Source organism: Phocoena sinus, chromosome 3 (assembly GCF_008692025.1).
Source record: "Phocoena sinus isolate mPhoSin1 chromosome 3, mPhoSin1.pri, whole genome shotgun sequence".
NCBI lineage: Eukaryota > Metazoa > Chordata > Mammalia > Artiodactyla > Phocoenidae > Phocoena > Phocoena sinus.
Window position 1 is genome coordinate 18,547,880 of NC_045765.1, and position 27,671 is coordinate 18,575,550.

The window sequence follows — 27,671 nt, forward strand, 5'->3', positions numbered from 1 at the left end:
ACAGGCTTACGGCGTTTCCTCCCGGCTTCACCCAGGTTCTAGGGAGTTGCCTCACCTACCACACATCTCGGAGCGTAGACTGCTCCGCCCGCGTAGCCGCGTGGTGGAGGGCGGGGCCCGCCCCTGACGTCACACAGGGCTCCGCCCCTTAGGGGAGAGGCGGGAGCGCGTGAGCTCTGTTACGCAGGCGCGTTCGTCCTTTATAAATGGCGCTAGAGGCCGACAGTGGGGGTGTAGGGAGAGGGTGTTGCCGCCATCTTGTAGGATGTTTGTCGCAGCGACTGGGAGAGAAGACGGCGGTTTGGTGACAATTATTGGCCAAAGGGCCTTTTACTTTTGCGGAGGTAAGGTTTCGGATAGGGTGTTCTGGGCTGGGTGGTTTCCCAGTCTTTTAGGTCTCGAAGCCACGTGTCGGAAAAAGGACGGGATTCGGGGCCTCGGCGACCTGGGTTTCTTCGGGGCACAGCTCTGCTCGTGGCATTTGAAACCTAAAGTTGCCCAGGTGTCGTGGTAGATTTAAAATCCTAGGGCGGAAAGGCCTCGGCTCTGCTGCTGACTCTTCTCAGAGAGGCCAGGCCACTCATATCACGGCTCCTTTAGGCCCGTGACTCGTCCCGCCGATCAGGGTGAGACCCTGCGAGAGCCTCCTGGGGCAAGTGTTTTCCTAGATCAAGCCTTACTCTGGGTCCCTGGCCTCGGCCGTTTGTAGCATTCTGGGATTTTCCGAGCTCAGACTTCTGCCTCTGAGTGCGCGAAAGGCCCTGACCAGGTGCCCTGGGGGAGAGGCGGGGGGTGGGGACTGGGCGTCCGAGGAACTGCTAGTTTGCGAGTCCAGGTGGTGGAATTTAGCTCGTGCTTGTGAGAGGTAAATACGGAGAGGCTCATCCTTTGTGTGAACTGTTTTTTTCCTAAAGTGGAGCATAGTATTGTTGCATCAGATCTGCATTTCTGATACTTATGCATCACACTGTCCTTGATTACTTAAGTAACCGTGAAATGCTTATACTATTCTTAGGAAACAGCGCTCCAAACTGACCACGTCAGCCACCTGGTCTTATTTTATAGCTATCTTTGTATGATTGTGCTCCATACATACACCCACAGGCTTCTTGTTATCCGTTACATACAGTACTCTTGGAGCCATCTAATCGTAACTTTAACCTATATAGATATTTTAATATAGATAACGTAAAATTGTCGGGTAATATAGGGTGTTAAAGGGCAGTAGAGAATCAGGTTTCTAAGATGGATATAAACATCCGATGTTTATTGTATCTGATGTTTTTATTGAAGGATGATTCTAACATGTAGGATTCTTTGTTAATTAGAAATAGTGTGATAATTCTAGATAGTTTTTCTTTTTTTTGTATGCGAAGGAACCTAATCTGTGTAACCTGGATCTGGGATTCTTCTCTTGGCCTCCTGAGAAAATATTTCTGAACAGTAGTGGCGGCGGCGCGGGAATGGCTTCCTAACAGCTGAATTAAATTTAAAGTAATGAACTTGGCTAGAGAAATAAAAACCTTTGGCTCTCCCAAGATGCTTATTTTAATATTTGCATATTGATAACTGTGGTTATTTAAGAATTCTGCCTTGGTGAGCTAGTTATGGCCTACTGACAGTAGAAGGAAAAAAACAAAACTGAAGCAGACACACATGTTTTGCAAAAACTGCATTATAATAGTCATAGTAATAAACCTCAGTCATCAGATGTTGTAATTTTGCTTGCTATGATTTAAGAATGCTTAACTAAACAATTTTAAAGAGTTCCTGTGTGGTTAAAATACAATTTGGGTAATTGAAGGGTCAGAATAATTCCACTAGAAATATAATTTTTTTTTGATGGCTTTTCTGATGGTCTTTTGGCTCAGGTTAATTTGTAATGTCATTTATTTCAGTTTCCCATATTCAAATGACTATGTAAATCAGAATGCTCACTTATCAGTTTCCAGTGAGAGCCCTGACTAGAGTTTTAGGATTTTTGTTGGACCTAAGAATCAACAAGAGAAGTGAGTTAAAAGATCTGAATATTTGGTGGCTTCGGGCTCTGATGGCATGATACCTACATTTTCTTAGGGAATACCTCCCAGGAGATGCCTCATTTTAAAGTCTTTTAATTCATTTGAAGTTTTTAAAACTTTTTACTTGAATTTGTTTGCTTGTTACTGAGTCATTTGGGCTAACTGAAGGGGGTTAACTAAGTTGGTTTTGCTCCATTTTACCTGTTTTCAGCTCCTTGCTGAGTTGTGAACCTCACCCTCTTCAACAGTTTGGACATCACTGTTAAAAACTTAACTGCTTTGTGAAAGAATTAAGATGGGAAGAGGCAGATAGGGATGACGTTGTTAGAACACAGATCCTGATCCTGAATGGAACTTGTGAGGATGTAGATGGAGTCAGGGAATTGTCACAATTATCTGATTTCAGTGTGACCGTATTCATCCTTATAGGTTCATTTCTTTAGTCACCCCAGATCTACAACAAATATGTTTAATTTTAAGAATGGCTGCAGGATGATCTGAAAATAAACAGTCATCTCCTATATTCAGTATCCCTAAGTGTTTCTCTGAGTTCAGTTATTTGTATCACAGTATTTCGACAAAGCTGCATGACACTTGTGATATTTGTTTTAAATTAGTTCACATTTAAAGTTAACATCAATAACTTAATAATTTGATTATATCAATAACTTAAGAGATTAGTAATAATTTACCATAGAAGGTAATGATAAAAATAAAACCAAAAAAGTTATTAATTTCTAGCTAGATATTGTTGTCTACTGAAGGCTTTGAGCCTGAATCCTGACTCTTTTTTTAAAATGGCAGTTAGCAAGTGTTAGTTGAAGATATGCACCAAGCTGAGAATTTATCCAGAAGAATTGAAAGAAAATGTATTAAGGTCTCACAGTGTTATCATTTAGTACTAGGTGTGTATACCACTTAGAATCATCTGACATACCAGTGGGATAGTGCCTCCATGCCTTGGGAACCATTACCTACGAAGATTTTAGAACCTGTACAACCAACCCTATGTGCTGAGGTTTTTCTATTTAATATTAATGTGAAATATTTTATTTACTAAATATAACCATCTGTAAATTCCACAACTCACTTTTCATTTCCATTAACAGATGAGGCATTCCAAAAGAACTCACTGCCCTGACTGGGATAGCAGAGAAAGCTGGGGACATGAAAGCTACAGTGGAAGTCACAAACGGAAGAGGAGATCCCACAGTAGTACACAAGAGAACAGACATTGTAAACCACATCACCAGCTTAAAGAATCTGATTGGTAAATTACGCTTGAACTAGTACCATTTTAACACTAATAGTTTTAATGACTTGTCATTAGCTTATATAGCTTTCATCTGTCAGATTGTTTTATAAATCAGTCAACAAATACTCATTCAGAAAATATTTACTGAGTGCCTATTATATGCTAGACACTGCTGTGAATAGAACAGAGTTCCTACCCTCACATATCTGTGTCCATTTTGGAGCTATAGGAGACAGTTGATTGAGTCCCAGCTGCCAGTAATATAGTTGGGGGAAATGAGACACACAAAAGTTAAGTAAGTGATTAAAGGACCAGTGAGTGCCTTTAACTTCTATGCAGTAGGGAGAGCTGTACATTGGGGCCTTATTTAGGGTTCCACAAATGAAAGATAATGAAGGGTGGGGAAGAGTTCATCCAGATGAGAAAAATAGCATGTGGTGTGTGAGAATGTTAAAGTGTGTTGGGGATTAGTTGCTTATACTGTATTCTACAGGTTATATTTGTAGATAAGGCCAGTAGATATGTTTGGGATTTTTAGAAGCTTGGCTGTTGTAAGAAGGGCCTCAATAAAAATTTCCAATGACATATGTCCTGTTCTATTGTATTCTTACCAGTGTAAAATTTGGAGGTAATACATTTATATAGAATTGAAGGAATTTTTCAAGTTCCTAAATGATTAAACAAAGCCTAGGTGAATAGAGTTTCTTTCATTCTGTCCTCCATTAATTTCCCTCTCTCATTTGTTTTTGTTGGTTCTATGTTTTCTCCTTGTTTTGTGCAGATGTTCCACTGGGACTGTTTGCCAGATTGCTTTCTAAATTAGCCAACTGGGGTTACTTTAAAAAACTATGTAATTTTTTTCCTTCTCCATGCCAAAACAGACTTGTTCTGTAGAACAGTGAGCTTGTTGGTAATCAGTGCAGACTAATCATTCTTCACACACTATCATATGGAGGGAAGAGGGAGAATCTATGCCAGGATTTCAATGACCTGAGCTAATTAATGTATTATACAAGAATATCTGTACCCTATATTAAGATAAATACAAAATACTCTGTAAGGCTTAACATATAGTACTAACCATTCATGGATTTATTATGCATTGTATGTGTAGAAAGGAAGTGATATGAATGATGAATGATATGAATGATGAATTCATGTTCATAATTAACCACATAAAGATGTTACTGAGTCAGTGCAATAACCACTAGACCAATAGTTTCTTCTTTGATATTGGCACCAGAGATGTCTGGTGGTAATTGCTCTCTAATCTGGAGTAATCTAATAATCTTTTTCAAGATTCAAAACTTTACGAGAGTGTTTTTTGTAAAATTATTGGAAAAAAATGAAAAATACAGAAGCGTATAAAGAAGGTACGCTTGGTAGGATGCTAGTCCCCCATTTGGATGTAAAGTTATTTCTTATTCTTCTGAAAAATATTTTTGTATACAAATCTTTGCCTCTGAATATTTCCTGAAAATAGGTTCTAAGAAGGGACAGTTTCAAGTTAAAGGGTGTGAACTCTTATAAGGCTCTTGCTACATATTCACATATTTTTCACGTATTTTTCTAGAAAGTTTGTACCAAGTTACACTCCTACGACATGCTGTCACCAGTCTTGCCTATTTTGAAATGCCAAGAATAGTGTTTTGTTTTCATTTGAATTTTAAAATTTCTGCTGAATTTATCCTCTGTCATGTGCTTATTGAACACTTGAACATTTTTTTAATTGAAGTATATTTGATTGTGAACATTATTTTTGTATTCTTAGCCTATTTTTTCTATTAGAGTGTATTTTTCTTATGATTTATCAGCGCTTTTATTGGTTATCAGTTATCTTACCTTTTTTCATATATACTTCAGAGTGTCTTTTCTTTCTGATTTGTAAGTAGCCTGTGAATTTCTCCCTTCCTACAGGCTTAATCAGTTCTACACAGGAAGACTGATGTGGCTGTGAACGCTGTGAACACATTTTATATCCTTAAATGTCTTGTAACATAGAGTATCAAGCCTTAAACCAGTGATTCTCAAACTTTAGTGTGAATAGAATCACTTTGGAGGTATGTTTAAAATGCATATTACCAGATTATTCAGTGAGTCTGACCTGGGGTCCAAGGATCTTCATTTTTAAAAATTCAATATTTCGATATTGTTAATAAACAGACCACCCTTTGAGAAACACTGTTTTAAGCCCTTTAGCCTGGCATGCAAGATTTTGGATGATCTGTTCCCAGCTTATTTATTTGCCTATGTTCCCCTATGTGAAAATTGCTCTTGCTGAAATTGTCTACTTACTATTTCCTAAGTAACATGTAGACAAACTCATCTCTAAGCCATTCTGGCTAAAAGTACTCTATAACTGTAAGAATGGTAATATGCCATTTTTCTTTCCTGGCATTTCTTCTACTTCCCACTTTGCCCAAATCCTGATTTCCCTTTAAGATGCAACTGTTCCCTTCTTTTTCATGAAATCTTCCCTGACCATTTTAAACATTTTGAGTTTTTTCTCCTAAGCACTCATATCCAGGCTTTCAACATTTCCTGCATTGTTGAGTTTTGTTTTATTCTTGTATGAGTAATCTCAAACTGAACAGTTATTTGTTGGCAGGGATTTTGCCTCATATATGTTTTTTACCTTCCACAGGACCTGTGTGGAAATAAAAACGAATGCCCATAGCCTCATTAGTCTTGGCTGTTTTGAAGAACTACAGTGAAATATTCACTGGACATTCAGTGAATATTTTTAGAAATTAAATCAGTCTGTTCATCCTGTTCACTGTGTCCATATAGCCTTTATAATTCTATGTATATTTATATATATAGAATATATATAGAATATATATTATAATATATAATATACATATAATATACTATATAATATATGTTATAATATATGTTATAATATATTATAGTTTCTTTATATAATAATTTCTTTATATAATTAATATATTAATAATATAATTAATAATATAATATATATAGAATATATATATTATAATTATATATATATTTATATATAATTGTTTATATAATCTCTAAGCCTTGGTTGTTGTAGGTTGAAGAGGTCCTCATCTTTTTAGTTTATCCTCATGGTATTACTTGACTCTATGTTTGTTATTCTTTAGATTATTTATGGATTATCAGCAGCTCTAATTTCATGTACTAGTCCAGCTAAGGATTATTAGTGTTAGAGTTTTCCAATAAATTTTAGACTTTTATGGGAAGGATGCCTTACAGAATTAAACAGATGCCCTTTAGAGCATGGTAATTTCTAGTTTGACGTATTGTAGATCTCTCCCTTAACGGTTCCAAGCAACTGATCAGATCCCTGACTTAGACCCAGATTTAGACCCTGATATCCTGAGTTGTTTCTCCAATGGCTAGAACTTAAGGCTGACACTGGGGAAAGGGGGTTTCTGCATCTCCCCAGCCTGGATCTGATGCCAGCCCTGTTGAGTAGCAGTTTTAGAGATGCTTCTCCTTTATTTCTGTGTAAACCAGCCTCCTGAGAAAAAGAATGACAACATATTCTGGGAAAAAGAAAGAGGTTAGTGAGGGCAGTCTAGTTAACATCTGTCACTCCATTGCTTGTCAGGATTATTTTAGCTGGTGTGTCTGACTGGGCAGGTGTCCCCTCTCTCCCTCAGTGCTCCCTGTGCACTGAGGTATCTCTTGAAGCTTCACACTCTGTTGAAAAGGACACTCATCCCAGGTAGAGAGGGGGACGGGAAACTGGGCCAATTGAATCTTTTTCTTTCCATCAGATCAAGGCTGCTTAACTGGAATCCATTGACTTCCTGAGGTCCATGACCTCTGAAATTCCTTGCCAAGTTTTGTTTACGCATTTGTGCGTTTCTTAGGGGAGAGGGTCCATATCTCTCAATCAGATTTTCAAAGGGATCTGTAGATTCAGAAGTTAAGCACTATGGCACCAGATGATGCTGTTTTTTCTGAATTCTTGTTTATTTCACAAGCAGGAGTGACAAATTCAAAATGCAGAGGGAAGTAGGGGGTTGGGAAATCCTAAGCAAGCAATTACAAGAACCTTTTCTCATTTGAGGGGGATATATTTTAGATATTTTTGGCACATGGAGCAGCCTTCAAAAGCTGTGTTGTTTGTTTCTCAGAGAGATACAGGAAGCTCGAAATAGAGGAGAGGAGATGGAATAGGTGGTGTGTATAATAATACTGGCACATACAATAGGATTTAGAATGTGCTCTACAACCATGGCAAATCATTTTCCTTCTAGGGATCTCAGTTTAGTCATCTGTAAAATGAGAGGCCTGAAATATATTTAAGATTCCTTTAGCTCTAATACACCTTTCATGAAAGAACTCTGTGCCAGAGATACCTACTTACATTAAGAAGGAAAGGAATCCTGTTTTGCCTGCCTCATATTGTGTGTGGCTCTGAAAAAAGGAAGAGAGCTTAGTTACAGATGCATATATCACAAGATTGATGAATTTCAGAAGAGCAGTTTTGTGAATTTTTGGTCTTAACTTTCACCAGAAGGTAAAGGGACACTTAATCAAGTAAACACTGAATATGTTGAATGATTTGACCCAAGCTTTGTTCCTTCATAGCAGTATATATTAATAGAGATATATGTTCCCCTTTACTTGTTGGTTAAAGTAAAATTATTTCTGAAGTTTTGTCAGTTAAATATAAATTCTAATTCATCAATTTGTATTTTTTTCTTTTATTGAGTTAGCTGTTTTAAACCACGAATTCTTGAGAGAATGTTTTATTTTAACCATGTTATTCTAGAATGAAGAGAGTAATTTTAAATCCTTTAATGTGTTTGCAGTCATTATTTAGAAGCAGGGTCCTTGAATGAGAGAGATTATCGGGACCGGAGATACATTGATGAATACAGAAATGACTACTGCGAAAGATATGTTCCTAGACATTATCACAGAGACGTTGAAAGCAGTTATCGAATCCACTGCAGGAAATCTTCAGTCCGAAGCAGGAGAAGCAGTCCTAAAAGGAAGCGTAATAGACACTGTTCAAGTAATCAGTCATGTTCGGTATGATTGATTTTGTTTTTATTTTGGGTGGATACTTATTTGTGTGTAAAAGCTCTTACTGAGCCAATAAATTTGAAAAAGTTTATAATACTATATGAATATAATTGTGTTTATATTACTTGAATCCTTAAAGGAAACTTCCAAATTCTTACAACTAATCTGTATTTATTAGTTAGCCCTCATTTGCCCACATTTACTCATTTTCTGCAGACCAGATCATGAGTTTCTTGATTTTAATGTTAAAAATATTTTTATCTTTTATAACATAATCATACGAAAAGATGAAGCACCCATCTTTTCTTTCATCTTAAACGTTTTTTACTTTAAAAGAAACCCCTTTCCCAGTACTTGGAGACAAATGTAGAAAGTTGCACTGGCGGATACTTACCCTGTGTATAGCACAGGCTCCAATTAGTTCCATTGGAGTTCTGAAAGTGGGTGCTGAAGAGGAAATTATTGTCCAGAAAGCCTGCCCTTTTTTTTTTACACTCATGAATCTTCACTTGTTTGCAGTAAACTATGAATTATTTTCCTCCCCAAGTTTTCTTCAGTAGAACTATCATTGATTAGATCGAACATTGGCATTAGCCTTTATTTTCCCCTTTTATTTTAATTAAGTATGTTTAAAAATATTGCTAAATATCAATTTGAACTAATCTTGACATTTTAAAACATTTTCCTGACAAACTAGACATCTCAACTCACAGCATAGGCTATTTTATAACAAGAGATTAATAGATCATGACATTGCATTCTTTAAATTTCAGACTTCAATTAAGTCAGTATTTTAAAGAGACAATTGTGTTGTTTTTTTCTATTGCCACTTTAAGTATCTTATCTGAAAATCTGTTCCTTGCCATGTTTTTCTTCTGTAACATAAACTGTGCCTTGTGAATTTCTGGGGACTGAATTTGAAATTGCTCCTGCCAACTGTTCGTGGCCTGGTGCTTATCTGAATGCCTGAATATCTCCCCGCTGAATGAATTGCGTATTCTGCCCTGAATTCACTCTGATATATTGATTGGCTGGATGATCTTGGTGCTGCCCACTTGCCGTTCCAGAAGAGCCACCGAAGGAAAAGATCCAGGAGTATAGAGGATGATGAGGAGGGTCACCTGATCTGTCAAAGTGGAGACGTTCTAAGAGCAAGATGTATAGAATATTTTTCAACACTTTTTAAACTTTTCAGACAGAATAATCTTTTTAAGAATAGTTTGTCAGCGGGGGGCTAAAGAACTCTTCATTGCTTTTTTGTTTTGTTTTTCGTGGGTTTGTTTGTTGTTCTTTTGTATTTCTTCTTTTCTATAGAGTTTAAATATTTCTACTCTAAAGTTCCAAAATAATCAGTGGAATTTGAGATTAGAGCAAGAATGATAGCTCTATCTAAATTATTTTTGTAGCAGCTGAAAATAAAATAATTTGACTGCTGGAACCTTAATTATGCTTTAATAGAGATCATTTGAAAATATTCCACACTTAAGCGCTCATTATTTGAATAACTGATAATTTGTACACAGGTACTTACACTTCTTTCTCCCCCCTCACTTTAGATGAAATCGTGGACACTTTGGGAGAAGGGGCCTTTGGCAAAGTTGTAGAGTGTATTGATCATGGCATGTAAGTTTGTTGTTTTTCTTTTTTGAACATTCTGATATTTTTGGTGGAGAAGGATCCATAATTTAAATGAAATGGAATTTAAGTGGTAGCTATGTGTTTTCCTGGAAGGTATAAGTATTCAAAAGTTCTAGAACTGTGTATGATTTATTTACCGTAAGTATGGATTTTGATCAAGAATGCTAAAAATTTTTATCAGATGGAGTTCATTGAAATTAATGTGAATGTTCAAGTGAAGAGTTTCCCAGAACTTAGGTCCTTAGCTTTCTATAAGAGATTTGGAGTGCTTTACCCTACTTTTGAATTGCAGAGACAATAAATTAGCATGTCTAATCTTCTTGGTTCAAAAACTTTTATTTCCAAAGGAAATGTTTTCCTCTAGGATCCCTATTCTGTGGTTGCAAGTTTTTATGTAAGTGAATGTCTTAAAACAGTTTAGTGGAAACCGCACATTTCTAAATTGACATCTAAACTTTTCTTCATAAAATAGTTGAGGATGTAATTTCCAGCTTATTGTAAATGCTGATTTTTTAAAAAAACATATCTCTCTTTTTAAATATGTTTGGAGGAATCTAAATACAACAGCTTGATACCTCCTGTCATCCATGAACAAACTTTTCTTGAATACTTAGAAATGCTTTATCCTTGAACTTACTTTTACTTCATTTTTCATAGAGAATATTATCCTAAATGTCTTTTATTATCACCCTTTCCTCTCTATGACAAAAATGTGAACATAAAGTAAAATTTTAAGATATTTTGAAATACTTTGACTTAGGAAAGTTGCTAAGAATTCCCATATATTCTTCACCCAGATTCCACAAATGTTAACATTTTACAGTATTTAATCATTCTCTGTATTTACATGTTATATGTATTTTCAAGTTTTGCCAGCTCATCTACAGACCTGATTCACATTTCACTAGTTGTCCCATTAAGGTCTTTTAAAAATTTCTTGAGGTTCTAAGACTTGAGTATTTGAGATATTCCAATGAATAGTATTCAATTGATCAAGTACAAATCTGTTACAAATTTTGATACTTATTAGACCTAAAACATACAATGTAATTGAAAATATATCTTTTATTGAGATGGTTGGGGCCTTTAAAAAATGAGTTCATGTGTCCATAGATAAATCTTACTGTTTTAGCATTAAGTTTCCATTTTTCGTTTTTTTTTAATTGACAAGTAATATGAAAGCTTGTAAGTTTAAGGTGTATAACGTTGGTTTGAAACATTTATATACTGCAATATGATTACTATAGTAGCATTAGCTAACACCATTATCCATTTTTCATTTTTATAGCTATTAGCACTGTTCATTTTTATAGCTTATTAGCAGTTAGAAAACTTGGCCATACGATTAAATAGATGAGACTAGAAGAAGTTTTGTCACAGCAGTTTTATAGTAATTCTTGTAAGTCTTGAGATATATGCTATACATCATAGGGAGATAAATCATTAAAAATTTATTTTGATGATTATATATCAGCCCACAACTTCATTGGGGCCTTGTCAAAAGAAATGAGTTTGGAACAGGTTTGCTATCCAACCACTAGAAAAATTTGTTTGCCTCAAAGATTTTTTTTTTTTTACAAACAGCCTAGGGCACAAACCTTGCCATATTAATTTCGTGTGCATGGGGTTCTCTTTTGTAATGTGGGAAGGCCATAGTGAAAAATGCAGGGTTGACTGCTGGCTTGTATTTAAGAAGATCAGGTTTAGAAAAGAGGACAGAAGGAAGCTGAAGATTTGGAAATCCCTTTCCTCAAAATCATTTATGGCTTTTTTTTTTTTGCCGCACCACGTGGCTTGCGGGATCTCGGCTCCCCGACCAGGGATTGAACCTGGACCTACGGCAGTGAAAGCTCATGTCTTAACCACTGGACCACCAGGAAATTCCCTCTGTACTTTTTAGGAAGTATTACAGATGTCCCAGTCTAAAACACGCTGCCCTACATTGTTGCTATTTATACCTATTCGCATCCGTGAATGCACTAAACATTTTTTTGGCTTCATGACTTATTGGTGTCTCCTTTGCCGGAATTATCTAACAAACTGATAGCTGTCTTCCTTCTCTGAAGAAGTCTAAGCTCCCCTAACCCTGATGGTTAGGCTCTTTCTTCTCTCTACTCCTTATACCAGGCACTTCTAACCTTATGATAAGTTGTTCAAGTGTCTGTCTTTTCCATTAAGACTGTGAGGTACATGGGACAAGCCCTTTTTAACACTGATTCCAATGCAACATCTGGCACAGTCGGTCTAGCGTGGTGAATGAGTGAATGCTTTCAGCAGTAGTATGTTCTATTCAAGGTTTATATTTTTATCCTTTTTTTTTAAAAAAAAACTACTTATAAAATCTAGGTAAATTTAAACTTTTGGAAACAAACATTAACGTTGATAAGTATTAAGAGAAATCATCACTCCGTATAATGTATATTTTGTCAAAATGTTTCGAAAAAATGTTTATAGATCTGCTATAATATACCCTGAAAGATTATTTTAGGAAAATAGCATAGAATGATTGGTACTTAATAAGATTATGCTTTAGAGCAGGGGTCCCCAACCCCTGGGCTGTGGACTGGTAGGAACTGGGCCTCACAGCAGGAGGTGAGCAGTGGGCAAGCAAGTGAAATTTCATCTGCTGCTCCCCATAGCTTGCATTACCACCTGAACCATCACACCCTCCCCCCACCATGGAAAAATTGTCTTCCATGAAACTGGTCCCTGGTGCCAAAAAGGTTGGGGATAGCTGCTTTAGAGGATACATGTCTTCAGTGCCCTTCTGTACATTTACCATTTTCATTTTGTTTTTAAGGGGTGGCATGCATGTAGCGGTGAAAATCATAAAAAATGTGGGACGATATCGTGAAGCAGCTCGTTCAGAAATCCAAGTATTAGAACATTTAAATAGTACTGATCCCAATAGTGTCTTGTAAGTAATAAACTTGGAACTGTGATCCATTATGTTACATGAAATAATCAGAATTCTGTGAACTGAATTATTTTTATTCTGATCTGTTTTAGCCGATGTGTCCAGATGCTAGAATGGTTTGATCATCATGGTCATGTTTGTATTGTGTTTGAACTCCTGGGACTTAGTACCTATGATTTCATTAAAGAAAACAGCTTTCTGCCATTTCAAATTGACCATATCAGGCAAATGGCATATCAGATCTGTCAGTCAATAAATTGTAAGTATACTTGTTAAGTTTTTAAATACCAGTAAATTAAAGGTTTTATTTTACAAGCAACATATCAAAACAGTGTCACTAAAAATACACATTGCAAGTAAAGATGAAACCACTTTTGATCCCTACCTCTACTACTAATTCTCCTGTCCCCCGGTACAGATTAAATTTGTAAGTGAAACTAATAATGTCTTTTTGTTCTTTTGTAGTTTTGCATCATAATAAATTAACCCATACAGATCTGAAGCCTGAAAATATTTTATTTGTGAAGTCTGACTATGTAGTCAAGTATAATTCAAAAATGGTAGGTTACACTTGTTTTAATTTTGGTAGTTGTCTTTAAAATTAATTTAGCTTGGTGATCCTTGGATGAGGAATTTTACCTTTGAGGCTTATTATATCCTGATGTTTAACCCAAAAAGGGTAATCCTTTGCCTTTCTCATGGGGTTATTTTGAAAATCAAAAAGATAATTCATGTGCAAGCCTTTTGGATAGTGCTATAAAATATTTCATATCTTTATTGATCTTTGTGTTTACTTAACTCTATCTCTAGAAACGTGATGAACGCACACTGAAAAACACAGACATCAAAGTTGTTGACTTAGGAAGTGCAACATACGATGATGAACATCATAGTACTTTGGTATCTACACGGCATTACAGAGCTCCAGAGGTCATTTTGGGTTAGTAGATACCAGACTTCCTGATATTTTAGTTGAAAAAGAGATTTTTTGTTCTCTACAGCTTTTATTGGGGGGCAGGTAGTTGGGGGATAGCTGTAATTTTCTTAGCAGTGTACAGAAAATGTTTTCTGTTTTCATAAAAGCTGTCTGGACATTGCTATAAATATTTTTCCTGAGTGGGAAAAATGTGATATCATCTGTAAAGATATTCCAGGTTGTGGTTATTTTTGAACAAGTCAGTCTTACAAGATCATAAGAGAACAAGCTGTATTGGCTAAGTACATGACAGCAGTATGATTTTGAAGCAATGTGGGCACCTCTTTTCGTCTCATCACAAATCATGGTGCTGGTGAAAATGCTAAAGATTGGGTTGGCAGACGTCTAGATGTAGGGTGGATGGAGGTTAAGAGGATAAGAAAGAGGGGCTAGTCTAAGAGGAGAGCTTCTTTGATCATCTTTGACATGAGAAAGCATAGAAAGGAAAATTAGTTAAGGTGCAGGGTTTTTAAATATTAATAAAAGGGAACTCAGTGAGGGAGAGCGTGTCTTATGCCTCAAAATTTTAAAGTTCGAGACCAAGTCATGTTGATAGAGCAAGGAAGTCAGAGATGGCTTTGGGGGCTTGGAGACAGTGGGAAAAATTCAGATCAGGTGATATTGGGAGATAGTTAAATGGTATAAGCATATTACTTCACCAAAAGTAAGTTTCAACCGAGGTTGGATAGTAAAACATCTTTGTGGAATCAGTCTTTTCCACTTTTTACCTTTTGTCTAAGAGGACTTGGTAGTTCAGAATATGAGTGTGAAAGCAAACTAATGATGTTTACCTAGAGTAGAGAATTAGTAAAAGGGACAGGAAATTAAGAATATTATGTAGTGCTGGCTAGTAGAACTTTCCATGATGATAGAAATGTTCTATATCTGCACTATCCAACATGGTACCCATTAGTAGCCACACGTAGACTACTGTGTACTTTCAGTATAGCCAGTGTGACTGAGGAACTGAATTTTAAATTAATTTAAATTTTAGATTTAAATAGCCACATGTGGCTACTGGCTACCAAATAGGATAGCACAGGTTTGGAGCTCATCTTTGAGATTGATGTTACTAGGATTTCTGCTTAGTATGGTCTGAAAGAAGCTGCTGTGTTGCAGTAGTTTAGAAAGTGTATTCATGGTTGAGGACTGAAGGCTGCAATGAAGGTAAAAGAAAAGAGTGTGGGAAGAGATTGTGGACAGAGAGGTATTTTCAGAGCTTAAAAAGAGATAACTTGCTGTGTTTTATCAATTTTAAAAAGAAGATTTTTCTCTACATTTTAACATGTGAGGGAACATAACACAAAACAATTGGCATTTTTTCTTTGTTATTGGTTTGTAAAACAGTGGTGTATCTTACAGTTAGTTAATGGCCTCCTCCTAGATTGCGTAAGATACAGTGATTCTTAGTAATAATACAGTCCCATGTGTGGCCAGGCTGGGGATAGTTGATATAAATCTGAAATTGGGGTTATTGGTCTTTAGGAAAAGAAATGAACAGATGGGAAGATTAGAAGGGTTCTTTGTGTGTTTGTGAAGTGTTACTCCTGAGTATTAAGGCAGAATTAGGTTGAAGGAGGAAGATGTTGTCAGTTGCTACCATTGAGGAGGGCAGTTGGTCTCATGTCTTGGGTGTTGGTAGTAAACAGAAGTTGGTAAAAGTGAATGATGTGAAATTCCAAAGAGTGTGAGAGCTGACCCATAAGAGAAAGAGGTAATTTACAGTCACTTGGGAGAAAGCTGGACTGGGAGACAGGAGTGGCTGGAAAAGAAAACTTTCATCTTAGATCCAAGCTCTATCTTTTGCAGATTTTGTATGTGTTACTGTAAGTAGAAACTATGCTCCATTATCCTTTTGTTCAAGTGATAAGTACCATGAGGGTTAACAAAAATGGCTAAATCATAGTCAAGTTCCTTGAATATATTGTTTCTTCCTTTGTCTTTAAATTCAGTAATGTTACTGAAAGTAATTGAAATGTCTTTTAAAGTAGGATTTATTTGTACATTATTGTTTTATTAAAAACTTAATCTTTAAAAGGTTAAAACATCTGTATGGTTTACTCTTTTCCTTTCTAATTAGATATAGACTTAAGGTTAGGTGTTTTTTTCTTTTCTGAATAATGTTACTCTTGAGAATTCTGAAGGAGAAAGTATATATGATCATATATAGACAACCTGAAAGTACATATATAGATACCTCTCCATGTGAACTTTAAATAGCTATGTAATTCTGCTTATGGGTGACACTGCTTATAATATCCATTATAATTCTTACATAATTTATGTGACACTACTATTTTTTTAATGGAAGAAATAAACTCAGATATCAAGCTGATGGTAATTGATGAGGGGTTAGTAATTACATTCTGAGGATAATTATTGATCTATGTTTGCACTAATAAAATGTAAAATTTCATAGAACAACCGTTAACTGGGTATAACAGTGTTCCTCATTGCACAAGCAATTCAGAGACTATGGAATATATGCTAATCCTTCTTACTTTACATAAAATGCTTCCCCAGGTTAAAATACTGTAATTTGATACAAGGATATGGAGGACTCTGAAAGCATAGTGAATAATGTTTGATATAAAACTAAAAATGTAAACTCTGAATTTACTATCATATTCTCCTAAATAGGCTATATAAAGAGAGCACCCACATAGGAAAAGATATTGTGTATTGGCAATTAAAAATTGTTGCATAATACAATGTTTGGTTTTGTTTTTAAATAGCTTTAGGTTGGTCTCAGCCTTGTGATGTTTGGAGCATAGGTTGCATTCTTATTGAATATTACCTTGGTTTCACAGTCTTTCAGGTATGTATTTAGTAAATGTTATTTACTGATTCATTATGAGCTTTAATGTTAAAGGCATGTTAAAGTTTTGGTTTCCATATTGGAAAGTTGCCATAGTGTCATTATTCTTAAGATTAAAATTTACATGGGCAAAATAGTCATCCTTCTCTAAAACCATAGTTGAATGAAATACTCCCAGTGAATGGTCATAATTCATTCTGCATGTGGAGCTTTTAAACACATGGTTCATATTGACTTCATATGATCCGTTTTATTGTGGTGCTCCTTCATAAATTTACATTAGTGTTACTATGGTCAGTTTTAATTCAGCTCTGGTTATGTTGTACTTTTATTAAAAGTATTCAGAAACAGTAAGTTGTATTAAGCATCTATGACACCCTAGACACATTTCTAAGCACTATGTGTATAAAAATGAAAAGACAGCATCTCTGTCCTCAAGGAAGTCATACACAGGATAGATATGGGAAAACGTACAGTACAATATGATACTTGCTATAATGGAACAATGTAGAAGGGAACCCAGAAAAGGTGAACGGTTAAGTTTCCTTAGAGAAGGCATCACTGAGGAGTAGGGAGTTTAATCCATGCTATAAGGAAGAGTAAGAGTTTGTCAGAAAACTAGAGTGTGTGATGGCCATATCAGGAAGAAATGGTATTCATAAATGCAACAGGCATAAAGGAAGCTACTCTAGTTGAGGAAGGATGAATAGTGCTGTCAGAGTGTCTTGGATAAATAGGAAAATGGTGTCAGTAGGCAAGTATTGATTCATAGTGGACTTGTTTGCCATAGAAAGGTATTTGTTTTATCCTAGGAGTCAGTGGTTTCCAAATGTAGGCTGGTTGGTCTAAAATGAAAATGATTTTGTAGGGTTGCCATTCTAGCTTTCATTTAGAAATTATCTCTCCTGGTTTTTTGGTATTAAAATGTTCTTTCTGTGAAATGGTAATAGTTATTGGCTTACTTGGCAGAACAAAAAGGAGAAAATGTTATTTAGGTCTCTACTTTTTTTCCTCATAATTTTGCTTATGTCAGAAAACTAGAAGTCTTGAAAGCTTCAAGTGGTGTAACCATTGAAGAGGGTTGTGATTTGATAAGGTGTGTTGTTGGATGGGGTGAGGGTGGTTAGGGAGTTCCTGGCTAATACTATCAAGGTTGATTTGAGGTTATGGCAATGCAGGATGAGGAGGGAGGAAGCTGTGATTAATTATAAGTCACTTAGGCGGCTGTTGCAGAGTATGTGTTCACTGCTGTGGGGCACCTCACCAAACTTCTGTCTACTCTGTAGAGATCTGTTAAAAGTACTCTGAGATTGTAGACAAGTTTGATATCTAGAACATAGCTGTCGGTCATTTCTAGGGGGTGGTGTCTGGTTTTGTGGTGGTAAGCTATAGGGTCAAGGAAAAAGTTGAGAACAGTGCATGCTTTCTTCATTCTGACACATATAAAATCCTTCAGATGGTTTTATGATTGTAAATCATTCTGAGATCTTAAGCGTCGATTATTAACTTTGGTTTGAGATGTGGTTTATATTTTAATTCTACCCTCCAAAATAGTCTTCAGCTAAGGAACTTTTTGAAGATAATGGAGCTTGTATTATTTATTCCTGTCATGAATTAAGAACATTTTGAAAGCAGTGTGCTAGGCACAGTAGCTAATGGATTTAAAAAGCATTGCACATAGACTCTGCTCTTCAGAACAAGGGTTGGCAAACAATATCCTGTCTGATGCCTGCTTTAAAAAACGAAAAAGAATATGTGGTAGAGACCATTTGTGACCATCCAAGCCTAAAATATTTACTATCTGGTCCTTTACATAAGAAGTTTGCCAGCCTCTGCTTAGGAGTATACCATTTAGTTTAACAATTTATTCTACTTTAGCCAAAGCTCTGCTACTGTGTAATTTAAGAATATGAGTTTTGACTTGGGTTCACAGCTCAGGTTTCCTCATTGATGAGCTATGTGAGCTTGAGCTAGTATCTTAACCTCTTTGAAAGTTATGTTCCCACATTCCTAGCTCAAGGTTGTTGTAAGAATTATTGGGACTGTATTTTTATTGTCTAGGATTAGTGTTACAAAGTTGCTATCCATTGGGTAATGGAGGTTAGTTAAGCAACCGATAAAATGAGTAGCCAGGTTTTTGGTAATCTTCCCCAGTCATCCCTCAGTTAAACAGTGCAAGTAATACAAATAAGGAAAAACTGTTCTGTTTCACATTAAACAAATTATTCCAACATTGTTAATCAACTGTACTTCAGTAAAATATACTTAAAAAGTTGTTCCTCAATCAGCTATACAGACCTTACCAATCCATTTCAGAAATCGGACAATCAGTATAGCTCATTCAGTTTTATTCCATCTTTGAAGTAGAGTGTAATATAAATTGTATAGCTGTCTAATCTAGTCCTTTTATGGAAACACTATTTTCTTTTTTCTTAACATTTATTTATTTACTTTTTTTTTTTTTTGGTTGCATTGGGTCTTCATTCCAGCACGTGGGCTTCTCTCTCGTTGCGGTGCGTGGATTTTCTCTCTCCAGTTGTGGTGTGCAGGTTCCAGAGTGTGTGAGCTCTGTAGTTGCGGCTCGCGGGCTCTCTCGTTGTGGTGGGCAGGCTTAGTTGGAAAGTGGATTCTCTACCACTGGACTACCAGGGAAGTCCCGGAAACACTATTTTCTTGTGTTTTCCTTTTATGTGCATGTAGGGAAATGGAAAGTGCTAAGTTTCTTTTTCCTATTTTTTTAGACTCATGATAGTAAAGAGCACCTGGCAATGATGGAACGTATGTTAGGACCCATACCAACACGCATGATTCAGAAAACACGGTATGCTTTTTAAGATTAAAGCCCTATATTGGGTACATGCAGTGGCCTATATTCAAACTATAGAAAACCCATCTTTGTTGTTATTGCTTATTCCAAAGACTGTAGATTTTGAATTTTTTTTTCATGAAGTCGTTTTTGAAAAGTAATGCAATATTTACTTTGTGATCCAGTAAATAAAGTGGTGTTTTTATACTCAAGTTAACCTTTGCATAAGTGTTTTCCTAGGTTGATTTAAAAATAATACATAAGAGTAGTAAAAAGCTTGATTTTGGAGTCATATCTAAGCTTGAATTCCAGACTGTTGCAAACCACATGTATGTCTTTGGACAAGAATACTATAAGTGGTTTCAAAACATAGCTTCACCACAGAAGTCATCCAGGGAATTATTAAAGATTTCCAGCCCCATACCAGATCTAGTGAAATCAGAATTTACAGGAATGGATCTAGGAACCTCTGTTTTTGAAGCTGGCATTGTTTCACTTATGGTATTTGGGAACAACTTAGGCGGGATACTAAAACTTCAGAGGGTACAAGATTAGGAAAAATATCATATAAGGTAGCCGATATAATTATTGCTGAGATTTTTAGAAATTGTATGTTTATATATATATAGAGAGAGATGTCTATGGTTCCATCTTTTCCCCCAATCCTCTGGTGGAGGCAGGGCAAGCATGTGGGGTTTTGGGGGGTTTGTTTTTTTTTTTAATCCAGACGTCTCTTTCCTATAGGAAACACAAGTATTTTCATCATAATCAGCTAGATTGGGAGGAACATAGTTCTGCTGGTAGATATGTTAGGAGACGCTGCAAACCATTAAAGGTAAAACAACAAAAAACAAAAAAAAAACTGTTTTAACTATTTTTTAATGTCTTTCTTAAACAGTCATTTTTCCCCTCAGGAATTTATGCTTTGTCATGATGAGGAACATGAGAAACTGTTTGACCTGATTCGAAGAATGTTAGAATATGATCCAGTGAAAAGAATTACCTTGGATGAAGCATTGCAGCATCCTTTCTTTGACTTATTAAAAAAGAAATGAAATGGAAATCAGTGGTCTTACTATACTTCTCTAGAAGAGATTATTTAAGACTGTGTCAGTCAACTCTAAACATTCTAATATTTTTGTAAACCTTAAATTATTTTGTACAGTTAAGTGTAAATACTGTATGTTTTGTATCAATTGCATAATTATCTTGTTAAGCAAATATGGTCTTGATAATGAATGAAATATAAAAGCTAAAATTAATTTTCCTTTTTTGAGATTAATTACCATTTTTAAAGACCTTTGGAATATCCTTTGTGTCCAGTGATAAATGTGATTGATCTTGCTTTTTTGTACATGGAGGTTGACTCTTGGAAGTGATTTTTGTGTTTTGTTTTTTGTTTTTTTTGAGTAAAAGGAAATCTTGACTACTTCATTCTTAAAGGAATATTCTTTATTTACCTCAAACTTTTCTTAACTTTAAAAGTTTTTTCTGTAATTGTTGAACAGGTAATAAGTATTATTAACTCTAGGTAGGCAGGTATTAGAAACCAAAACCCATAGGAACTGTTTGCTGTTGGAATTTCATTAAATTGTAAGTATTGTTCTTTTTCATTGGGTGATGTCAGTGGTGGTAAGTAGCATTCATGGAAAGACATCCAACTTGTGCATCGTAATAGGTTAATAAAACCACATACACACTTTGTTTAAGATTAAAGTCTAACTGGAAAGTTAGCTTGGAAAGTCCTGTTTTCCAATGGCTATTTATGTAGTTAGTCACAAACGTAGAAATAGGAATTCTGATGACTGAGGTTTTTGTTTTTAATGCCAAATCTTCAGGAGTCTAGAAATTGTCCAATATCTGTTTCCTTACCATATGAAGTATAAATACTTAAACCTCAGCCTATGAGACTTTAAGGTTATTATTAAACAATTTGTATATATGTTACTCTTTACTGGAAAAAAAAAAAGATGATTTGATTGGAGAACACTTGGGAAGAAAACTGCAGAAATTTCCAGACCCTGATTGGTTAACATAATGAACTTTTTGTTTGTAGGTATTTTTTTCTGTTTACCTGTTTTCACATTAAAAACTACATGGTAAATATTAATTTAGTAAAAAAACAAAACAAAACAAAAACTATTGATCAGTCTGCCAGGTAAAAATATTTTTTGTTGTAGAATTCATGATTGATTATCCAGGTAAAGGTTTTTTGTTAAAAGTATTCCCATTTCTGAAGTGTATTACCAAAGATTTGAGTTTTATCTGTATTCTGAACATAAAATGCATGTAATTTTTTGGTATGACAAATAGTGATACCAAGGTGGGTTTCTCTACATGATCTGCTGGTAGCATTTGCACATATAGTAAAGCTATGTTCCTGAAGTTGACTAGGAATTTAAGAAAACTGAAATGTTGCTGTAGAATCACTGCATAAATTATGCTTAGGGCTCTGATGCAGTCTACATATAGTTCAACTATGTTATATGTTATAAGGTTTTCTTAAAGGAGCATTTGATGTAAAGAAAAGGTTTTTCCTTAACACAGCAATGTCGTTATAGAGATTAAGAAGTCAGCCATCCTTTATTTTCCTCTCCATTTCCATACTGCTGGTGCCACTCTACTACCTAAGCCTCCTGACCTTTCCCTACAAGTGCTCCAAGTTCCCAAATTAATGTTTACTTTCTCCCCCATCAGAAACTCATTCCTTTGGAGTAGCTGATCTCAGGATATAGGAGGAAAGAAAAATATCCACACTATTTCTTACTAAGAAGTTAATGATTGCTAACCCCTTTCCCTGCTGAAAAGTATTTACATTCTTCACTAAGGGTATTTGCTAGTTCCTAGGCCTAATTCATGGAAGTTTAGGAATTAAAGTGAAACTTCAGTGAATTAGGTAGGATAGAAGAAAAGTTTAGTGGTGAGGATGGTATCTCTGGTATCATATGAGTGTCTACTGCTAACCTTCCTTCCCATCTTCTGTGAACTCTCAGGTTCCTACTCTTAATTGCCTTTTTCCTTGTACTTCTGAACTCAATTTCTGAAAGCGCCAGGTTTTTATTTGACAGTGTTGGGAGCTTCAGCACTAACAGGAAAGGTTTAGAATGGCCGGTGTATAAATATGGATTGTTTGTAACTGGGTATTTTCCCTCATGATTTGGTGTCTCATAGATTACTATTTCTAGAAATTCCACTGACGTCAAACCTAGTTTTAAAAGTGCAGCTAAATAGGTTATTTCCAGTGTTTTCTGCTACTGCTTATAGCTCAGGTGTTCTCATCCATGCATTCATCAAAATTTTTGGAGTAGACGAATAAAATTGACTTATCCAGTTGACAGTAGAAAAATACCCAGTGAAGTTTTGTAGTTCGTACAACTGAAAACTATTCCTCTGAATAATTTTGAAGGGCTAGATGCTAGAGAAATTAGAAGTGACTCAGCCACGACTCCTAATAATTGTGGCTGAATTGTGACTTAAACTCAGGTATCCTAGATTCTAGCATTGTGCATTCTTGTGATAATACAACTTACTGAGTTAAAAACTTAAGTTTGATTCTTGTTCATGGTTCTGTGAAATGGGATGAAATGAATGTAATGGCTAATAGTTTAATTACTTGGATTCAATTTTTCTTACGTTTTTCTTTAGTAGTTGATACATAGCTTCAACCATCAAAATGGTTAAAATGGTATGATAATTTGAAAATATACTCTGTTTTAAGTAGATAGGCAGATAACCTATATTTAAACATCTTGACATCCTGGAATGAAGAAACACTTTGTCAGTTAGTGTGGCCTGGCTTTTTAACTCATTTCCAGTTTGAAATTTCTGATTCCCACAAAATTTGGTGCAAGTAAGGTATTTTAAATTTAAACATCCAGGGACTTCCAGGGTGGTGCAGTGGTTAAGAATCCACCTGCTAATGCAGATGACGCGGGTTCGAGCCCCGGTCCGGGAAGATCCCACATGGCGTGAAGCAACTAAGTTGGTGTGCCACAACTGCTGAGCCTGAGAACCACAACTACTGAGCCCATGTGCTGCAAGTACTGAAGACCGCATGCCCATGTGCTGCAAGTACTGAAGACCGCATGCCCATGTGCTGCAAGTACTGAAGACCGCGTGCCTAGAGCCCGTGCTCCATAAGAGAAGCCACCGCAATGAGAAGCCTGCACACCACAACGAAGAGTAGTCCCCACTCATCGCAACTAGAGAAAGCCCGCACGCAGCAATGAAGACCCAACACAGCCAAAAATAAGTTTTAAAAATTTTGTAAATTTGAACATCTAGTACTTTGTTTAACAAGCTGCATTTTCAGGGAATTCCCTGGTGGTCCCGTGGTTAGGACTCTGCTTCTACTGCAGGGGGCACTGGTTCAATCCCTGGTTAGGGAACTAAGATCCCACATGCCAAGCAGCCAACAACAAAAAAAGGCGACCTTTTCAAATAGAAGAATTCATGAGTCAGTAACAGTATTAATAGCATCAGTAATTGTTGGCTTAGTAGATCGCACGTTTGCAAATAAATAGGTAGAAATAATTTTAATTCTTAAAAGAGTTGATCATTTGATCACGATTTTTGAGAGGTTGCTATATCCAGCTAAATCCTTAATCTAAAGTTTTGTTTAGTTAATTGGTTTTACTTTTTCCATATTTTTATAGAGGGAAGGTAAAGTTTTAAGTCAGGTTGGCTTTACAACTCCTTGGCCAGTCCAGCCTTTGCGGCCAGTTTTATGTTAGTGATTTTTAAAAATAAAACGCAAAAGTTGAATAATGAACCTCTATATATAGCCCAGCTTAAAAAATTAAAAACATTTTGCAAATTTTGTTTCATCAGTTCCCCAACTTATTTTCCTGTTGCATTTAAGTACAAATGTCAGATACCATTTCATCCATGTATCTGTACTGTATATCTTTTAACATGAGTTTTTAGTGCCAGTATCACACCTAACAAAATAATTCCTTATCTGGTAGAGTCTATAAAGTTTCATGATTGTCTAAAGAGTTATTTTAAGTTAGTTTGAATCAGTACCGAGTCAGGGTCCACACATAGCTAATTTGTCTCAGATCTCTTAATCACTATGTGCCTTTTTTTCTCCCCTTTTTATTTCTTTGCTAATTGAAACTTGGTCATTTGTCTTTAGAGAATTTCCCATACTCAGTATTTCATTGGAGTGGTGTCCTTTCCTCTAGTCCCCACTTATCCTGTAAACTGATAGTTAATGAAGTTTTTTAATAGTATTCCTTCTGATAAATACAGAAGGGATGTTAGAAATACACTGTGTTGCTACTCTTTATGAAATAATATATTTGGGCACCAATCATCAGTGGATGCTAAAACCATGAGGGGAAAACTGATGGAGAACTTTATAATGAAGGGATCAGGCTGAATCTCAGGTTGGCAACCAGATGGATGTGTTGATATGCGTCTGAGGTGATGCAATAGGAAATACACAGCACCTGTGGAGTATCACTGCCTTTAAAACGAAAAAATTGAATTTGGATCTAGTCAAGCCTGTAGATTGAAATTGAAATATAAAGAAGCATACCGACCCTTTTTGTTCATTTCTTACCTGTCTGTTAATTCTTTGGGATAGCAGTTCAATGAATTAAAAGAGCTCAGACTTCTTACCAGCATGGTTTCAACTTTAGTCCCAGGTCTTCTCTGTGTTTGGAGGAGTAAGTTACTTTAAAGTAACTACACTTCCTTACTTGGAATTACTTAGGGATAATATCTGTTATCCAATAGCCAATGCAGGGGACACAGTTTCAATCCCTGGTCCGGGAAAATCCCACATGCCGCGGAGCAACTAAGCCCGTGCACCACAACTACTGAGCCCACGCACTGCAACTACTGAAGCCCATGCACCTAGAGCCCGTGCTCTGCAACAAGAGAAGCCACAACAGTGAGAAGCCTGTGCACCACAACTAGAGAAAGCCCGCTCGCAGCAAGAAAGACCCAACACAGCCAAAAATTAAAAATTTTTTAATCTAGCAGATTACCTGGCTTTTAGTAGTCCCACTAGTCAAGAGCAGTTATGTACTTTGTTTTCTATAAATGCTTTAACCCCTAGTAAATAGCAGTTACTTTACTTTCTATAAATGCTTTAACTCAGGTGACTTTATGTTTTTTAAAATTTTCCCAGTAATGTTGGTTGTTCCTCTTTAGGGCACCAGGAATTACAAAACTATCAAGAATTCTACTTTTTTACAGGCTCCGGACACGCAGGCTCAGCAGCCATGGCTCACGGGCCTAGCCGCTTCGCGGCATGTGGGATCTTCCAGGAGCAGGGCACGAACCCGTGTCCCCTGCATCGGCAGGCGGACTCTCAACCACTGCGCCACCAGGGAAGCCCAAGAATTCTACTTTTGACTCCCTATCATAGCAGTTTTTATTGTTACATTTCACTGAAACTGGAAGGGGGAATAGAATTTTCAAAGAATTTTTCTTTTTTTAACCAATCAAGAAATGGTCAACTATTCAGATATATTTTCTTTACATTCACTCCTTTCCTGGTTTTAGTTTGTTTTTAAATGTTGCAATTCTGGGGAGAAGTTATATATAATTAAAAGACTTTAACATAGATTTAATTGTAAAGACTTGAAACCATCCTAAATATCCCAAAGGAGCAGACACCTCATAGGTCTAGTTCTTTAGATACTATCAACAGCAGTTACATGTAATGAGATTAAAGATTAATTGTAGACTTGGAGGAGTTCCCATGCACCCCCTCCTCCCAGTGACTTAAAATGTTTCCCATTACAAATATAAATGAAAAGGTTTTTTTAACTTAAAAAAAAACAGTGCTGCTTTTTTTTTATCATGAGCTTTGAATTTTATTATTTTTTATTTTTTTGCAGTACGTGGGCCTTCGCCGTCGCGGCTTCTCCCGTTGCGGAGCACAGGCTCCAGACGCGCAGGCTCAGCGACCATGGCTCATGGGCCCAGCCGCTCCGCGGCATGTGGGATCTTCCCGGACCGGGGCACGAACCCGTGTCCCCTGCATTGGCAGGCGGACTCTCAACCACTGCGCCACCAGGGAAGCCCGAGGTCCCTCTTAATGTGTATTCCACATCCTGAAAGATGGCACTGCAGTCTTTTACCATATTGTTTCTGAATACTCTTGAGTTGGTGCTTCACCTGTGCCTTCAAAAGGCAGTTCCAGTGTTCTGTGAGGCTGGCTGCTTCTGGCTGGTGCAGGATGTAATACAACCAGTGGACTCCATGGTCATGGGCTCACTCCCCCTCTTACTCTGCTGTAAAGTGGGTTCCCTGGTCAGATGCTCTGTTATATAGGACTCCATACCTGTGGAATGGGGAATCTGTATGGATAGTGGTGCTGGCTGAGGCTCTGCAAACAGGGAAGACGAGCCCATACCTAGTATAGCTATCCACCCCTGTGAGTGACAAATTGCTGGCCCTTCTGGGATGAAGAGAGTCCAAAGTAGTTGATTTGCCACCAAGTAGCCTGAGGACTAGTGCCTATCGCTGACAGGTTAGCCATTTCAGAGGCAGCAGTAGCTAGATTGACCTTGGTAATCTATATGCATGTTAGGGAATGCAGTGGATTCCTGCCCACCCCCCAGATCTGCTCTCCACCACTCTGACTCAGCTCTCTGCCCTTAGGAGGCTGACCTCTTTGCATTGCATCATCTGGGCTCCCTTGCGCTGTAGGTTTGGTCAGTGGGAGGACCAGCAGATCAGAGAGTAAGAGGAGAGAGAGATTATCCCCCAGCTCCTTACCTTCCAAGCCATGGTTTTGCAGAAGTGGTATCCCTTGACCAAAGGCCACAGCTCCTGTTGAGCTGACCTTTGTCTAGCTCCGAGCATTCACAGGGTTCCCACACAGTTCCTTCTTCTCCCCCCTGTAGCTAGAGATGGTAATGGCCTCCCACTGTTTATACTCCAGAGTGCTTCTTCAACATCCCCTGTTGGCTTCCCTTAATCTGCCCCACCATGTAGACAGTCTCTACAGTCAGACTGTCTTCAGTCTGAGGATGCCATCTGTTCCTTCCAGGACCTCAACTTACAAAATAGAGTATTTTCTGCCTTGTCTTTTAAATTAAGCTGTAGGCAGTAAACATATTTTCGCCTTTCCTTAATTCACTTGACAAATATTTGCCAGATCCTGTACCGCTCTTTGAGAAAACGGGTGAACAAGACAAATGGGTAACTTTGTCTTATTAATAAAAAGGTAACTTCAAACAGTGATAAATGATCT

At 36.7% G+C, this 27,671-nt stretch overlaps 1 protein-coding gene across 3 annotated transcripts; it reads left to right on the forward strand.

Annotated features, from left to right (window-relative positions):
- Positions 1–213: 213 nt before the first annotated feature.
- CLK4 (CDC like kinase 4) lies at positions 214–20,888 on the forward strand. 3 transcript variants are annotated; one of them, XM_032626686.1, is made up of 13 exons: positions 214–344; positions 3,131–3,291; positions 8,085–8,307; positions 9,369–9,459; positions 9,858–9,924; positions 12,740–12,856; positions 12,949–13,115; positions 13,322–13,416; positions 13,667–13,796; positions 16,568–16,650; positions 19,392–19,471; positions 20,201–20,291; positions 20,371–20,888. In XM_032626686.1, the coding sequence occupies exons 2-13, from the start codon at positions 3,131–3,133 to the stop codon at positions 20,509–20,511; spliced, it is 1,446 nt and encodes a 481-aa protein (XP_032482577.1). In that variant the 5' UTR covers positions 214–344; the 3' UTR covers positions 20,512–20,888. The 3 variants fall into 3 exon arrangements, with proteins under 3 accessions (XP_032482577.1, XP_032482579.1, XP_032482578.1); XM_032626688.1 differs by lacking the exon at positions 9,369–9,459 and adding an exon at positions 5,194–5,336 and having other exon boundaries at positions 226–344; XM_032626687.1 differs by lacking the exon at positions 9,369–9,459 and having other exon boundaries at positions 226–344.
- The last annotated feature ends 6,783 nt before the right edge of the window (positions 20,889–27,671 follow it).

Bases quoted from the DNA above. Each gene is read 5' to 3' on its own strand.
- CLK4 (XM_032626686.1), top strand. From the start codon at position 3,131: ATGAGGCATTCCAAAAGAACTCACTGCCCTGACTGGGATAGCAGAGAA. The intron at 9,925-12,739 runs GTAAGTTTGTTG...TTTGTTTTTAAG, and splicing joins GAGTGTATTGATCATGGCAT to GGGTGGCATGCATGTAGCGG. The intron at 19,472-20,200 runs GTATGCTTTTTA...TCTTTCCTATAG, and splicing joins CGCATGATTCAGAAAACACG to GAAACACAAGTATTTTCATC.